The sequence below is a fragment of the Ptychodera flava genome, chromosome 5 (assembly GCF_041260155.1).
Source record: "Ptychodera flava strain L36383 chromosome 5, AS_Pfla_20210202, whole genome shotgun sequence".
Taxonomy (NCBI): Eukaryota; Metazoa; Hemichordata; class Enteropneusta; family Ptychoderidae; genus Ptychodera; species Ptychodera flava.
In genome coordinates, this window is record NC_091932.1 from 40,771,902 (window position 1) to 40,788,426 (window position 16,525).

The 16,525-nt window shown below is 36.3% G+C and overlaps 2 protein-coding genes across 6 annotated transcripts in view; one reads left to right on the forward strand and one right to left on the reverse strand.

The window, feature by feature from the left end:
- The window catches only part of LOC139133949 (interleukin 17-like protein), a 68,138-nt gene that overhangs the window by 4,264 nt on the left and 47,349 nt on the right, over positions 1 to 16,525 (forward strand). The window contains exon 2 of one of the 3 annotated variants that reach the window (XR_011552682.1): positions 12,095 to 12,235. The exons of 1 other annotated variant lie outside the window; for it this stretch is intronic. The gene's annotated coding sequence lies outside the window, so the exon portion shown is untranslated. Of the gene's footprint in view, positions 1 to 6,552; positions 6,692 to 12,094; positions 12,236 to 16,525 lie in introns of those variants that run through there. One more of the 3 variants, XR_011552683.1, reaches the window with a different exon arrangement.
- LOC139133948 (PCNA-interacting partner-like) lies at positions 1,509 to 16,409 on the reverse strand. 3 transcript variants are annotated; one of them, XM_070700770.1, is made up of 11 exons: positions 16,259 to 16,409; positions 13,230 to 13,346; positions 12,008 to 12,201; positions 11,103 to 11,390; positions 10,294 to 10,488; positions 9,555 to 9,719; positions 8,856 to 9,010; positions 7,841 to 8,018; positions 6,617 to 6,789; positions 5,920 to 5,986; positions 1,509 to 4,523 (listed from the first exon to the last, which is right to left on the reverse strand). In XM_070700770.1, exons 2-11 carry the CDS (start codon positions 13,339 to 13,341, stop codon positions 4,071 to 4,073), a joined length of 1,980 nt encoding a protein of 659 aa, XP_070556871.1. In that variant the 5' UTR covers positions 13,342 to 13,346; positions 16,259 to 16,409; the 3' UTR covers positions 1,509 to 4,070. The 3 variants fall into 3 exon arrangements, with proteins under 3 accessions (XP_070556871.1, XP_070556869.1, XP_070556870.1); XM_070700768.1 differs by having other exon boundaries at positions 5,905 to 5,986; XM_070700769.1 differs by lacking the exon at positions 16,259 to 16,409 and adding an exon at positions 15,153 to 16,027 and having other exon boundaries at positions 5,905 to 5,986.

Consider the following 16,525-nt stretch of genomic DNA (forward strand, 5'->3'; position numbering starts at 1 on the left):
TTTCAGTTGCAACAATTTATTTTAAATATCAGTCAGTAAAGCGATTCAATTTCATGACTTGGGGACACTATCTGATGTATCTTTTCCGTCTTCTATTTGTTGCATCTTTTTGTTGTTGTTTGGTATGACAAAACGTTACTGACATCAAATTTTTCGAATAATAAAAACAACAAACACATTTTTCGGATTCAACATTTTCGTCTTACCGCAAAAACCTTGAAAAATTGGCTATCCTATAAGTTCGGTCTTGCAGCTTTCGATCATGATTGCCCATGCAAGTTGAGTTTTCCTTTTGTATTTTTTGCTGATCTGTTATTGGAAAATACATGACGTAAAAAAAGTAAATTCTCACAAAAATACCACTGACAGGATCTCAAAATTGAAGTGAACGCCGAGATAATATATCCAGTAACGTGGCGTCCTATGATGTTTCCATTTTGAATTTTTTGTCTTTCTTGGCTGCTTTAGAATATATTTCTTTGAAATATATTAAAAGTTAAATGGTCAGCTTGTCATTAAAATTAATACAGCCCTTTTCTTTCTGTTTCGCGTCAATTAGTTTCAGAGTATGAAATAAGAAGTTATACTTAAAGAAAATATTGCAAGAAAACAGCAAGAAATGGTACTTTCTCGCTTTGTGCATGCTGCGAAATTTCATTTTTTTCTCGCACTCAATGGGTGAGAATTGATTTTCTCACTATGATTCTGCCAGTATTATCTGTAGTAACTCCATGATGAAATAAATAATTCTGCCTTTCCCATACTACAACACTGCGTTTGCTAAACTAGGCCACAGGAGTAATTTTTATTTCATACCTGTAATTTTTATTTTATACCTGTAATTTTTATTTCATACCTGTAATTTTTTAAATTTTTGTGACCTTTAAACCTACAAGTATAGATCGCTGTCAGCCTGGGTCAAAAGTCTACTTTTCACCCCAAATTTATCATTCTTGAAACCAACAAGTATATCTAATGTGCTACTCAAACACACTCAGAATCGATTCATTTCATGCCAGAAATCTGAAATTTGCTGAAAAAACCCACATAGGACCTGTGGCAGCCATCACCCATTTGTGTAGCAAATTGCCAAAATCAACAGTTTTTGACGTGAAGTGAATAAAATACTGTTGATTCTGAGGGCAGTTGAGTAGTGCACGTTGGATTCAAGAATGACAAATTTGGGGCGAAAAAATAGCCCTTTGGCAAAGGCTGACAGCGATCTGTACTTGTAGGTTCAAAGGTCACAAAACTTACAAAATTACAGGTATGAAATAAAAATTACGGGAATGAAATAAAAATACAGGTACGAAAATAAAACTTTAAGCATGAAATGAAAATTACAGATACAAAATGATAATTAAAGGTATAAAATGAAACAATTACAGGTATGAAATAAAAATTATTCCTGTGGCCTCTGTGAGCCTCTTTGAGACACAGTACAACCCCCATAAAAAAGAGTTGCCTAAGATGTTTGCCATTTTTTAAGAAAAGTTTATTAACAAAAATTCCAATATTTTGAATGGCTTTATTTATTTTATCAATGTTTACATGGTTACAATACAGTATTGGTACTTTTTACAATATGTACAAGATTTCAAAATAAAAAAATACCGTCAATGACGCTGTACCTTCTCTAATGTGTGGCCAGGTCAGGTAATTGGTTGTTGGCATGGAGTTGTTGGTAAATAGTTGATGATGTAGGGGCATGAGGTGGGATATGGACCCAAAGAACCCAAAAGATGATTAAATACATCAATCAAAAAAATTCTAAGCTACAGTATAAACTGCCTAAAGATAGTTTAATGTGGGAAAAAGTTAAATAATTCAGAAATAAGAATTCACAGTCCAAAATAGTAATGACGCACTTCCTTACTGACCTGAGTGCATGTGAAATACACAACCTGGCATCTGTAAATTAAATGTATACCAAGTGATCATTTTAAGTCACTTTTAACTGTTTTTAATGGATTTTCCAAAGAGTCCTGTGAAAATGATGAAAAACGCTTATCTGGTCTTGTGTTTGTATAACCTCATGGCTGATAATTGTCATAGTATTGAAAAAAAATTGAAAGTGAAGAAATTACTGTTTTTAATAGGCATATTTTCCTTGAAATACATGACCGTGTAAAGAATATGTGCTAAAAGTGTTTAAGAGTAAATTTCTTTTTAAAAAATAATTTAATCTGTGACCAAAGGATTTTTATTCTTTGAGTTTACAAATTCAAACATTGCAATTTGTTCAATCATCTTGTGCAGTGCAAAATTTATAAAATGACTGAAAAACAAAAAAAATTGGCAGAATTACAGTCTTTGTGATGTAAAATTATGGGTTGACATCACGATAACTGTTAACTGTTTGAAGTACTAATATACTATAATTTAAAAAGAAAAGTTCATGCAGAAACGGTAAAATATATTGTCAGCAATGTAGTGTTAATTTTGACTTTACATCAAAATATGCCTTTGCTGGATACCAAATATATAGGCGAAATATTAAAATCAGCCATGTTCAGCAAAATCCACACAACAGCATTGATCCTTTTCTAATTTGATTTGATTTGCTCATGTTATCCTTGTATGACAGTCAGTACAATATGGAACTTGAACACAACACAGTGAATAAGTATGCTGTAAATGAAATGGTGTGGCTGCATCCACATGCAGCAATAGGAGTGCCTTTGTCTCTCACCCCTCATTTCCAACCTGTCCCATCCCTGAAAAAATAGTTTGGTCTTATATTTATAATGTTAATAATTTCTGTATTTGTTAAAATGTGCGCATCTCAAAACCTTTTGATCATAAACATTTTCATTGTTTTTTTATGCTGACCAGTCAGTTAACCTGTTTATATTGAATATTTGCACATTTTTCCGCAGTATTTGACATTTTCTGAATACCTTCTTATTCAGTTTGTCATTTTCTAAAAGTTTAAATGCTCCATTGTGTGGTCAAGCTTTCTACAAGCATCAAATGTGGACTTCATATAGGAGGGTCTGCCTCTAGAGGGCGGGCATCATGAATAGTGTTTGTTGGTTAATTCCTCCACGTAAACTTCTGATTGTACTGTAAACATTGAACATGGCCGACGTCCGATTTTCCTGTCTAAAACTTTCACTCATTTTCGTTCATATGACTCTGAAACTCCAGGAAACGATTGGGAAGAAAGGGTTATCTTGAAATATTGAGGTACTCGCCGATATTTTGCAAAATTAAATGAGAAAAAATGCAAGGAAAATGCCAACAGGCTTACACGATGATAGTTTTCAGACTCGGAGGCATATGATCATCTCTGCAGTTTATGCAACAGGCCAAGATCACGTGAGGCCATGAGGGGATATCCACGCAACTCAGTACCAAACACTAGCGCTCACAGAGTGAGCAAACACAAAGTGAGTACCCCTAACGTCAGCTCAGTAGTCTGTAATAGATTGTAGTCAACTAAGAAACCTTGGAGAAAGGCTTAACACTGTGGCTATGCCGCTAAGTCCCTTTTGATATTTGTCATAGCTCAAAATCGTTCTCCCACACCTCAACCTGAGCCATGAACACCCCCACCAGTTTATGATATGACCCATCACAATGGCATGACGTCAACGGATCTTGACAGACGGAAGTCTTGACAGACGGAAGTACTTGACACCAGCATACTGGTTTTCAACTCTAATACCTTCTCTGTCTATAAATAGACACGAGAAGGTAAAAAACCATCATTACCTTATCTCAGGCAGAAACTTTGAGAATTGTAAAACATCATTACAGTCCTGGTCAAATCTACAAAACTTTTACAAATTCATCAGGGTTGCATGTTAAAATTTAAAATACACAAATTTTGACAAAAATTGCGTTTAATAATTTAAAAGAAGGTTTACACATAAATAGTTATGATATGGAGAACCATTACTGTCAAACATAACACAAAATACAACAGAAGATGCACATTTAAATTTTAAAAATAAAATGAACGAAATACAATGATAGTATTCATTTTAGCACCAGTAAGAAAATCAATGCACATACAAAATGAAAAATACCCAGAATGCAATGCTGTCCCTGACTAGTAACAAATTCTACATTCTGAAAAAATCTGTCAGTTGTTTCTGTCCTTTCTGTAATGATAAAACTTGCTTTTTTGTGCGACAAGCAGCTTGTTTTGGCACTGCTGTTTTTGTTTTATTTTCTTTTGCTTTTTTAACTTTTTTATCTTTGCTGTCATCTTTTTTCTTTCTCTTTGCCTTATTCTCATTTTTCTGTACATCATCTTTTTCATCACAGTCTGAGATTTCATCATCACCGATTTCTTCCAATATTCTCTTTTTCAATTCTTTTCTCTTCTCAGCCCTGTCAGTATTAGTTTGATTGACAGCTGTCATGCTGTGATTGACAGATGGGGTGATGTTATGACTGACAGGTGAAAAACTTTCTTGATAAACCTTGAAATCTCTCTTCTCTTTTAGCAGTTCTTCATCTGCCCATGACATGCACGATTTATAACTCACAAATTTACAGCTCTTCTCAGACTTCTGCAAAAGAGTAAAAAAAACCTTTGTGTCAGAAGATGAAATTTCCAGGTTGCATAAATACTTCTACATCATCATTTACAACAATTACAAACACTGTATGAATATATTGTTCTATTCTACCATCTATTACTCCATGTCGCCACTCCTCCGACCTAACATTTACGTTGGTGTCAGCAATCTAAACGCTTGGTGTTCTGATCTAGCATAGGACAAACTTTGTCCGGATCAGGAGGGAGTCTATAACACAAAATCCAAGTTGGCCCAGATTCCCTGTGTGGACACATACTTGATCATCAAGTTTACATTTACCAGAAGTTTTCAATCCAGTCCTTGTCATCCCATACAGTGGGAATAACATGATTTTCCCATCTGAACAAGTTTCACCCTTCAAATGAGACCATTTTGTCTGATTCACAGTGCTTGTAAAACTGAGAGGAGCACATCATGTCAACAATATCGTTAAAAACACCATGTACTGAATATTTCTCCACCACCAAGGTTTGCAATATCAGTCCGTACATTCGGTAAAGATATGCTGAAGTTGTCCCCAGTGGTTAAAATAGTCAGTGGCAGTAGCCCTTCTGTGTAAAATTCATACAAAAAGCATGAACAGTACAAATATTGTGCTGTTATCCAAACCCACAATTTTGAACTTTGAAAGGTCAGAGGTCACACAAAGCTCAAGTTAGGTCAGTGTATATTTTCTTCGTGATTGTGTCTGAAGGGACACTACATTTCATCCTCTGTCCGGTGCTATTGTCTGTGTGAACCAGGTTTATAGAATTCAGTTTATAGTATACATCAAAGAACCTGGTAATTCTGTTTTTATTCATGGGATTTGTGTCAGTGGGGCAATGTTTGTATTTGCAATAGATTTACACAATATTCGAATACCAGAGGTCAATATTTGACCTTGCCATTATGCATTCATCACGCAAAATTGATAAAAAAGTTGAAGTGTTGTCTTTGAAGATAACTTTGGCAGCCTAGTGAATTTTATAAAAGTTTGAAAACAAACTTTGGTCACTAGCAGTGGCCCTCTTGCAAATTGTGTTTGGGAGTTTGAACACAAGTCCAAAAGCATAAGACAATGTGGCAAGACAATTGTAGCAGTAACACAGAAAACAAAGGCAGTCAGTATACATTTAAAATTATCAATATTTAATTTTAAAACATGGAATTAGCTAATTTTTATAGGCATTATCAGTGACCATGTCAAACTGGTAAAACCCATCCATGGTTGGAAAAGTTTTGACATCAGTGATAAGGGTTTCACTTTTACCACCTCTTCATCTTTCAAAGTTCAACATTTCAAAACAAAAATGCGAACAAAATGTATTTGTTGTGACAGGTAACTCAACATAGTTTTACTTGTTCTTACCTTCTTTGCACTTACATTTTCTATAATTCTCTCTTTCAAAGATTTATTTTCTGGTTCATCACTAATGGTTACGTCAGGTGATCTACAAAATTGAACATAAAGTAGCTTGTAAGGCAAGAAAAATATAACCATATTCTATAATTATTCAATGGTTCTGGTATACATAGGCAGTCAGCTCACTGATATGCCTGAATTGGTAGCCATTTCATTCACGTTTCCCCAGGCGTACATGTATCCAGCATTACTATGTAGTTCAGAAAGGTGACTGGATATATTATCAATAGTTGCTTACTTATACAAGCACAATTTTTTAAAATTGTTCTGTAGCTGGCAAATGTAACAGCTACGGTATGTTTCCAAGTCATCTTATTTATCCAGGTTACAAGGTATGCATGGTTACAAGGTATGCACCATTTTACCCACATTCCCCTTGGTACATCAAAGCAGTGCAGACTATGAAATAACCAGACTGCAGCATCGTTTTTTTGAAGTTCACGCTTTGGCTTGTGCATTACAATCAGAATTAGGAGAGCTCAACTTCATCATTTTTTGGTAAATTTTGGCCATTTATTATTAAATTTTGAACATAATTTTTAAAGTTAGGTTACCCTAGTAGAAAAAATTGTAAATTTTTTTTTAATTTTACAGGATTCTGGAATATCATGGAATACATATGATTAAATGTTAACCAGTTACATTCAATGACATTTACCTGAATTGTGACAGCAGGGATGGAAACTTGAGTGGCGTCTTTTGACTGGAATAAGAATCAGTCAAAATGTCCACAGAACTGCAACTGATCCTTTGACAAGATTCTCTATCCAGCAGTGATCTCAGTGTCTTCACAGTCACACGTCCAGCAATGCTTCCTCCATTGGCAACAGACTACAAAACGTCAGAAATAATTCCAGTTTGTCACACTTTGAGAGAATTTACCTCAAGAACTCTTTTGTGCTGAGAGCCATTTTATATTAACCCTTTCAGGCCTAAACCCCTACATGTATATTTAGCGGTAGCTCTGGTAAGTAGCCAGAAATTCAGGCCTTAAAGGATTAAACTGCAGCTAAAAATATTATAAAAATGTTTTGATCTATTAAATGCAAAATTTTGACATTTTAGAACCAGATTTGAGCAACACTTTCGAAGTTTTTATTTACGAAAACAGGTATAGTGCATGTTCAAGTGGAAGATTGTTTCTATATTACTGCAGTAACAAAAGTTCAGACAGCCTAATACAACGAGTATATTCAGCACCCTGCAACAAAAATGGTTGCTACTAAAGGCTAGCAGCACGAGGATTGAAGTGTTTTTTTGGCTTTGGAAGACGATGACAAAGTACAAGCCAGGTTTTAACTATTTATTCTTCCTTTGGAATGGTTAATAGTCTCATTAGGAAAAGTTTGAGCAAAAGTCTGTCTTTCCATTTCATGGCGCTTGAAATCCAAACTTTTGCTCAATTTTTCCTTAAAGAAACTATAAACCATTTCAAAGGGAGAATAAAAAATTTGGAGTTAACGTGTAAAGGTCGGTAATAAGGAAATAAATTACCTAACATTAATACCAATATTAGAAATGCAAAATGGCCACTGTCCCTGTTATTTTTTTCATTTTCGCAATAAACTATGATAGTGAAAACTTTACTTACACCAAAAGCTTCAAAATGAGCACCCACAAGGGGAAGACCAAAAACAAAACGTAAACGTTTTTGAGTCAGAATATCTGTCCCCTAGGCACATTCTACTTTACATACTGGTATTTTAGGAGAAACAAGAAGAAGGAAATCAAATGTATTTATTTTCTACTACAAAATAATGGAAGTATTATAAAAAGTAACAGCTATTCTCCCTTCAATTGTTTGACAAGTAACATTCATCAGATATAAATCTTTGTAAAAATTAGAATTTCATCTAAACAGCTTTCCACAGGTTATACTTACAAGAGCAGGACTGTTACTTGTACTGATAGATGGTCCAGTGTTTGTACCGGTAAATAGCTCATCAACCTCTGGATGTAACTTTTCCATGACAGCATCTACACTTGATTTTCTCAACTTCTGATCATTGGATTTATACAACACAGCTTTAATTACTTTCAGTATTCTCCTCATTGCAGACCTGTTGAGAAAAATACATGTACAGGTCATGAAAGTGAGATTTTCAAAGAATTTCTTCACAGCACTTCATGACAAATATCAGTGAAATGTTTTGTATTCACAGAAACCTATCAAAATGTTAATGTAGCTTGACAGTGTAACATGAAATGTCAGTCATCTGATGTACAGAAGAATGGCAATTTTTGATGTACAAAATATTGAAAAGTGGAAAATAAAATTGTTTCATTTTGAAAAGAATTCCTGTCCTGATGTGTATCATCAACATGATATCACTCTAACATGTGTAAAATTCAAGACTGAAGCTCTGTTTGACTTATTATTTGCATGAACTTTAAAGGGACATACATGTAAGCTGTAACTTGTGGCAAGTTTTTCAGTATTCTGCTTCTGTATATCAACTACTGTTTCTGACCTAATCTGTTTGCCATACTGAAATTTCGAGTATTCTTTTTGTCAACACAGCTTGTATATTGTGTGTAGTGATCATTGTTTATTGTTTACAAATGAAATTCTAGTCCAGACTTGAATACAATTTTCCCCAATAACCGTGCAGATTACACTCATATCGGTTGTGTTAATATGCAAAATACTTGGCATTAAATTACAGAGTAGGGATTCAATGCAGAAAGTGTAGGGACACCACAAAACAAAAGTTCTGAAAAAATAGCCAAAAGATACAGCTTATGGAACTTTAACATTCTTATAACAGGAAGATTTGTAAATACCATAAGACACTTCATGTTTATTCATGAGATTACGCATTGTAAATTACCAATTTACAGTTTTAGAAATCAATGTAAGTAACAGTCGATGTTGTTCAGACCATATCACAGCTTACCTGGCATTGGGATCCTCTTCAATGATGGTCTGCAGTTTTTGAATCACATCAACAAATTCACCGAGTCCTTTGATGTACGGTGCTAGGGGGTTATCTTCATTTGGTTTATAACTGTGTCCGCCAAGACGTACTCTCATGACAAAGGACACTGCTGTCTGTGTTAAAAAGAAAGATTTGAAGTTCATTTCAATGGAATCAAAAAGGAAAAGATTTAAACCCATACATGGAACCTCAATGAAATATGTGTTTCTGGTAGCTAGCTTTATCTACCCAACTTAAAATCCTCAAATCCAACTTTCTTGGCATGTTCAAAAATCACGCATGATTTGCCAAATTTGCTGCTTTTTTGATGGGTCGCATCATTTTAAAATAAAAAATAAAAGTTCCTGACCGACCTAATCTGTTTCCTGAATGCTTGTTATTGGGCACAAACATATGTTTTTTTTGAAATTTAAGTGTAATGGTAGCTGATTACTGTCATATGATTGCTACAGATTAATGCTACAATTTGAATTGCATTTTTCCTTGTGAACCCCTAGAATACAAAATATAGATGACATAAACCCAGTATCTATGGCAACACACCAATCAACAGCAATGAATATCTCCATAGCAAACATCATCTTTTTGGATAAGCATTTTATTTCAAACGTCCAGTCAAATGTTAGTTTGTTGATTCATTCCTCCTCTAAATCTTACCTGACACACTGGCATATTTTTTTCCCTGGCCATTCTTTTCAACGCTGTGAATGCTTGATGATTCAATTCCCTGTCCGGTGTGTTCAAACACCTTGCCAATGCGATTTCATTCCGGGAATTGATCACTAGCCCCAAATATGCAAATACCACTCTTCTAATATGCAGCTGTAAGAGAACCATGAACATCAGATTTATATGTGGATAACATCAATCACATGACTGATCAAATCACACTGTCATTGACCTTTGACCTGCTGAACAAAGGTATGCAACTAGAAGGCTGAGTTGCTCATGCTTTTCCACATCAGTATTGCCATGCAAGACAATTTGATGAAAGGTTGCAATATGTGTGGTTTAAGCTATTTAAATTTGAGGGAAGATTGGAGAATGGTTCTAACTCAAACATTTCTGTCACAATGTGTAAACAATTGGAACACTGTTCAAATGAGTTGAAAACCCCTCCAAAACATCTACCATGTAGTGCCTCAACAAAAGCATACACTACAGTCCCCATCGTAAAGTTTTAGTCATATGCTTTCCTGACACTGATAAATTATGCAATGTACGATACTAGTATTGATCATGTAAGTTTTAATTTGTGTTGCCTATGCATTGATAATTAGGACAGAATTAATTATCATTTTATGAGCAATACTCAAGTAACTTTACCACCTCCATAGAGAATTGACCTTTCAATTTTGTAACAGCACACATTTTCAATCTAAGTCCTCTACCTTACCTCAGTAATTGATATATTTGTTGTTTCTTGTTGAGGTGAAAGGTCGCAGTGTTCCCTTTGATGTATTGCACTCCAGAGCTGCTCTTCAGTTGAAAATTCCACGTCAGTATCTTTGTCAAGACTCATATCAAGGGGTGATTCAAAAGTCACTACAGACAGCTTCTGATTTGAAAACAGTAATTTCAGAAGATTTTGCTGCAAAAACAATGAGAAATACTCAAATTTAATCCTACAATATGCGGCAAAAATCAGTCAAAATCCTCCATGAGATTACGTTTCACAACTGCCAGGTCAAATCTCCCCTGAAGTTGTGCTCATTTGACATTTTTGATGAACTCGTAGTATAATTACACATCTCTTACAAGTTTGATTTTGATATGTCGTCTATTCAATGCCAATCAACAGTCTGAAAATGAATGTTTGTTTTTGAAATATCAAAAATTACAGTTCCTTCTTTTCAACTTAAATTTGGCAATGTCATGGCTAGAGTAATGAAATTCACCATGGTAACAAGAAGATTTACCAAACCCTTCAGATAGGGTAATCACTTCCATTACTTTCAGAAATGTTTTCCATCGAAGGTCCAGTGTCCGTTACTGTTGATAAATTTTTCGATGTTTTTTATTGTAAGGTCAGCTATAGTTTTTTGTTCTATGCCCTAAATTAAAATTTGAAAGACAGCAACTGACTGAGTAGGTACAAAGTGTATGCCTTGCCAACTCCTGTACAATATCATACATTAATTACTATTCATTAAAAATATTTGAGAAATTGATTTTCAAGTAATTCACAATCACATAAACACTTACCTCATACTCCTTGATTTGGTCTCCGATTATTACAAATCTACAATTTTCTTCAAAACTTGTTGACTCATCATCAGCATTTTCAAGGTAGATCTTGATACGCTGGTATACATCTCCAAAATCAACACTGTTACACTTTTTCAGAAACTCGTTGTAATTTGTGAAAATTTGGTTCATCTTCTCAGCATCACAATCCATGTCAAAGGGCGGCGTCTGTCCTTGTTTCTTGCGCATCACAAACTTGGCTGTTTGTAAGACTTCACTTGTTTCCACATCAAAATCTCCACATTCCTGGTAAAAGACAAACATCTAAGGTGGTTAGTTTGTCATTACTCTTCTCCACATACCGGTAGCACCGGTATGTGAATAACTGTATTTAGGCAAAAGAGTTGCATGCTTGCTTCACATCCCACAAATGTAGGTATCATAAAATAAACTGATGCAGAAACACATTTTTTTGTATTATTGTGTTTTAATTGACCTGTAGCTGTAACATTTGATGAATTTTTCACCAATTTTGTCCTGGGTGTCAGTGACAAGTTCTTGTTCTACTCCCCAAAGCATTTAGAATTTAGCTTGCTAACACAGCATTTACATGTATACATCATAAAAAGCACTGTTATGCCTATATTTGAATTCTAGTCGAGATTAGAATTCACTAGTCAATAATAACAATGCAGTCTACACATGTACAGGCTGAGTTGACAAGCTGAATACTGTGTATATCAATATGCTTTGGGAAGTAGAACAAGAAACTGTGGTTGACATAAAAAAAAATAATGAAAACAAAATCAAAATCTTTAGTTGTTATCAATGGTGATTGTGGACCAGTTTACAGAGAATGGGGTGAACAGGTTTAAACTTATTGTTCCATTAAGAAGAACAACTATTGTAAGGGAACATCTTACTTGTTTGTAAAATTCTGCCAATGTAAGCTGTATTGTGATGAGATAATCTTCATAACTGAGTACTGTCTCTCTCTCATTATTGCCCAGCTTCCATCGTCGATACAATTCAATGATGTAGGAAAGAGAACAGAAGACCTTGAAACCATGGCAACTGTCAGAAATCACTGAAGAACTGGAATTGAGGATAATCACATCTAAAGGGATAGAGAGAGAGAATATAAAATTGAAAGAATTGAAAAAATAGAAAGAATGTAAAATTGAGAGAATATAAAATTGGTCATGGATGGACAAATCCCGTAGTCTGGGTTAGTTACATGTAGTGTACCTGTGTACAGACAACCAAAAACTGTTTGCCTACTAAGATCAGTGAATTTAATTTTAATTTCTTTCCTCTGATCCAAGAGATAAGTGTATACACTACACTGTGCATACTGCACGCACACTGAACACCAGGCTGGACTGGCCCAAAGTCTGTGGGAATGTAAATACATGTATCAAAACAGATTAAATTGAAAGCAAATTGAAGCAATATACACTCTCAGGCTGTTGCGTAGATCATGAGGTACATGAATGTGAAGGCCCAGCCCGTAACTGCTACCAAAAAAGTCAAGAAACTTTGGGCAAGTCTACACCAGGCCTGTGACAATGATAAACAATGTATGCTGGACTTAAAAACAAAAAGTAGGACAACTGACAGGACTTTTGGACCTCTGCTTTGGTGATCATCAAATACTGACTGCATTTGTACATATGCTTGGCATTTAATTCCAGTCAAAGTTTTTTAAGATTTAAATGTTCCAGTATCAGTAACCAAGTCTTTCTAGCATCATCCATTGAGTCTTTTGTATCCATACATGTATGTACTACAGGTATTTTTGTTGCTTGCCTAGCAGAATAGCAATTAAATCCTGCCAGGTTCATATGTCACCACAACATGTCCCGTATGATGCATTTCAATAAGAAATTGAACATTTGAAGGCCCTTGAAATCATAGATACCGTAAACATTTCTATGGGCTGAAGCTGCGATAACACACCAAGCCAAGTGGGTGAAAATACATACGGTTTTGGCTCAATACCACTTTTTACTGACTTGGCAGATGGGGAAGTGATACTGTCTGGCAGGAAAACAGTTAATAGGTTGATCTCAAGGGTCTTTCAATTCACCATAGGATTCATTCTAAAGTACAACAACAGTTATGAATACCATCAAAAAGCCTCACCATCACTATTAGTCTTGTTATTGTCAAGTTGGAGTACTCTGCACACAGTTTTAATAATGTCGCAGTCCTCTACATTTGGAATGTAATACACTGCAGATCCCAATGACTTCATTTGGTCTGTAAATGAAAAAGCCAGAAATATCAGAGAACATTCACAAATCAATGTATGCAACAACATCAAGAAACAGCTTGGTTTTCATAACTTTTAGTGTTTTCTCTCTGCTGTGCAATATTGCACAAATAGCATGTTTCAAGCCTGCCTTTGTAGAATGGGCCTAGGGGGACAGATATTTGGACCTTTAAACTTTTACAATTCTCTTCTGATCTACCACTTGTGGGGGCTTGGTGAGAGAAAAATTTTCACCATCTTAGTTTTTCGAAAATCGCAGGGATGGCCACCATTGTGAATTTCAAATATCTGTAAATCTTGGGTACTTTGTTTCTCTACTAACAAACTTTGCACAGTGACCACTGAGTTTTGTTCTTGATTTTGAAAGAGGATGTTGAAAGATTCACTGAGGAAAGTTTGAGCAAAAGTTCAAATCTCACTCTCAAGGCACATACCACCTTAATGGTGTTTAATTGTCCATGAAAAATTCTCAAGAGCTTTAGTTGGGGTTGACATTGACTGCCGCATAATGAAATCATGGTACAGTTAAAAATAACCCCAAAATCTTATTGATACAACTATGAAACCAAACACTACAGTTTTCACAGTAACTTTGTTATTCTAAGCATAGATCATGAAGTTATCCAGGGTCTATGCTTTGAACTATGTTAGTTGTTAGCCTGGCCAACTAGTTGGTATATTAATCAGCCAACACACTTGGGTCAAGTCCAGTCAGTTGTATGACATTGACTTTGGAATTTTCTGAGCAGAGGCCGGAAGGTGAAATCAGTTCATATCTTGTGAAGAAAAATTAAAATTTTTATAATTGCATTGTCTTGGACATTTAATTACATCGTTATATATCCTGAGCTCATTGTAGAGTAGTGGATAGAGGCAGTGGTGACCCAATTATACAGGATAGCATACAGGTATGTAACTATTACAGGTGTTGTATGCATGTGCACCACAATCAAGATTTCTGCCAGTCAAATTTCTTGAGGATGAGGTAAATCTCATGATCAGACAAAATTGTCTGGAACCTTTCTGCAGTTTTGGTATGATATTCTACTAAAAATTTAAGTTTTGAATGGAATTATTCCAAAGCTGTACAGAGGTTTTAGACAAATAACGACAATAATTCACGCTTCTATCTCAATGGTCAGTAACAGCAAGGAGGCCTTTTCTAGCACCTTGGTGACAGCATAGAGCCTTCATGGTGACAGACCCTTGACCGTGTACCAATATGTTATTGTGAAATTGGTATGGAGGAATATATCTTGACTGACGTGAAAAGTACACTGTGGACTCTGTACAAACTAGTAGTACTAGTGGGAAATGTCAAGGCAGTTGAATATGGAGGTAGTGGGAAGTTAAAAGTTGACTATGGCCGATGCTGACCTGAAGTGCAGGCACTGGGCCGGGATTGAGGTTCACATAACTTAATACTTAGCTGCTGTACAGTAGCTTGATGTTTTGCCTTGGTATTTAGGTCTGGTTTTGCTGTCCGACCCAAATACCTGGGCAAAAACTCAAGCTACTGTACTGCAGCAACACATAACTGTGCGTACATTGTACGTCCCTTTGCCTTTGGTTCCCTTGCTGCGGATCCGTAGCCCTACCACTCCCTTTGCTGGTTGTGTTGGGTTGTGTTATAGCATGGAGGTAGAAGGATCCTTCTACCTCCATGGTTATAGCGAGAGAGTCTTTCTCCCCCAACACAACCAGCAAAGGGACCCCATCACTGGAGTGACTCAAAGCAAGACCATTGTACTGGAGTGTACTACACTGTACTGTACATAAATTATATGTATTACATGTAGGGTTTCACTGGTACTCCATGCATCAGGCTGTGGTACATGTACAGTGTACAATACTGAGTGTCGCGATCTTTAGTCCTTGTCCTTCTTCTCCGTTGAGTGTGTTGTGTTCTACATTGAAACACAACAACGCGATCAAATTGTAAGGAGTAGAGCAAGTATACCCGGATCTATACCGTAGTCCGATTTGTCCACAGGTGTCCGGAGTTGCCGGTGTACATGCATAGAGAGAGATGGGAAGGTTTGACACGATTTTGCCCTCCGGAATGAAAATCCAATAAAATACGGGGTTTACAGTCAAATAAAAGGTCTACACCGATATCGAAATACCTCTTGCCTTTAACGCTCAAGTTTCAAGAGGGCAAACCAGCATTTAGTCTCAATATCGGCCCAAAACTCTCTGGTAACCCCGTACATCAGGCTGTTACGTACGGCAGCCATTTAGATAACTACTTTTTTCCCCATAGTGCAGTGCGGGTTCATTTGCATTCCACATGAACCCGTGACCCGCAACCGCTAAATTTAAATCTACTATCAAACAGGCTACTTGATTGGTGCACACAACGTCCAGCCTTGCGTTTTGCACAAACTCAAGTCATGGGAAAGTTTACCATTGTTACGTCTGTTTTGATCATGCAAAGGTCACGAGTTCATCACTTATGCGAGCTGAACCATGGGTAATTTGTCCCGTTCAAAATGGCTGACGTACGTAACACCCTGAGGATGTACGTAACCAGGAATTTTGGGCCAAAGGAGAGACTAAATAACGATTAACACGTCTCAGGGTTGGACATTAAACGTCAAAGGTATTTATCTGTCGGAGGAAGGTAGTTTTTTGACTGCATGCGTTGATATACGTGGATTTTTATTGTCTACAGGATTCCGGAGGGCAAAATCGTGTCAAACCTTCCCATCTCTCTCTATGTATACTCCACGGCAACTCCACGGACCTGTGGATTTGTCGTGATCCGTACATGGAATGATGGATAGTAACGCTGACGTTGTCAACATGGCTCATTGACTGCACACCTATCGGGGATCGCTTGTAGGCCTGGAGGATGGGATCAAACGTAAATATCGTACTGCCGGCGGAATTGACTTACCTTGGTTATTTCGTCACTTCAGTCTGCAAACTTAAGTGTCTTGGTAACAAACCCTGATTCCCGCAACAAAGAGGATGGAGAACACCAGTCAAATTTACCACTTTAAATTTTAAAACCAATCCACCAATGGGAGCGCGTCATAAAGTGCTGACCCTGCCGTTGGTGGCGCTCTTTCGATCGCTTTCTCTGTATCGTTATACCGCCGCATCGTTATGATGTCACTGAATGCCAAGCTGTGGGTCCCGTATACCCTTCCTTCCATTTGCT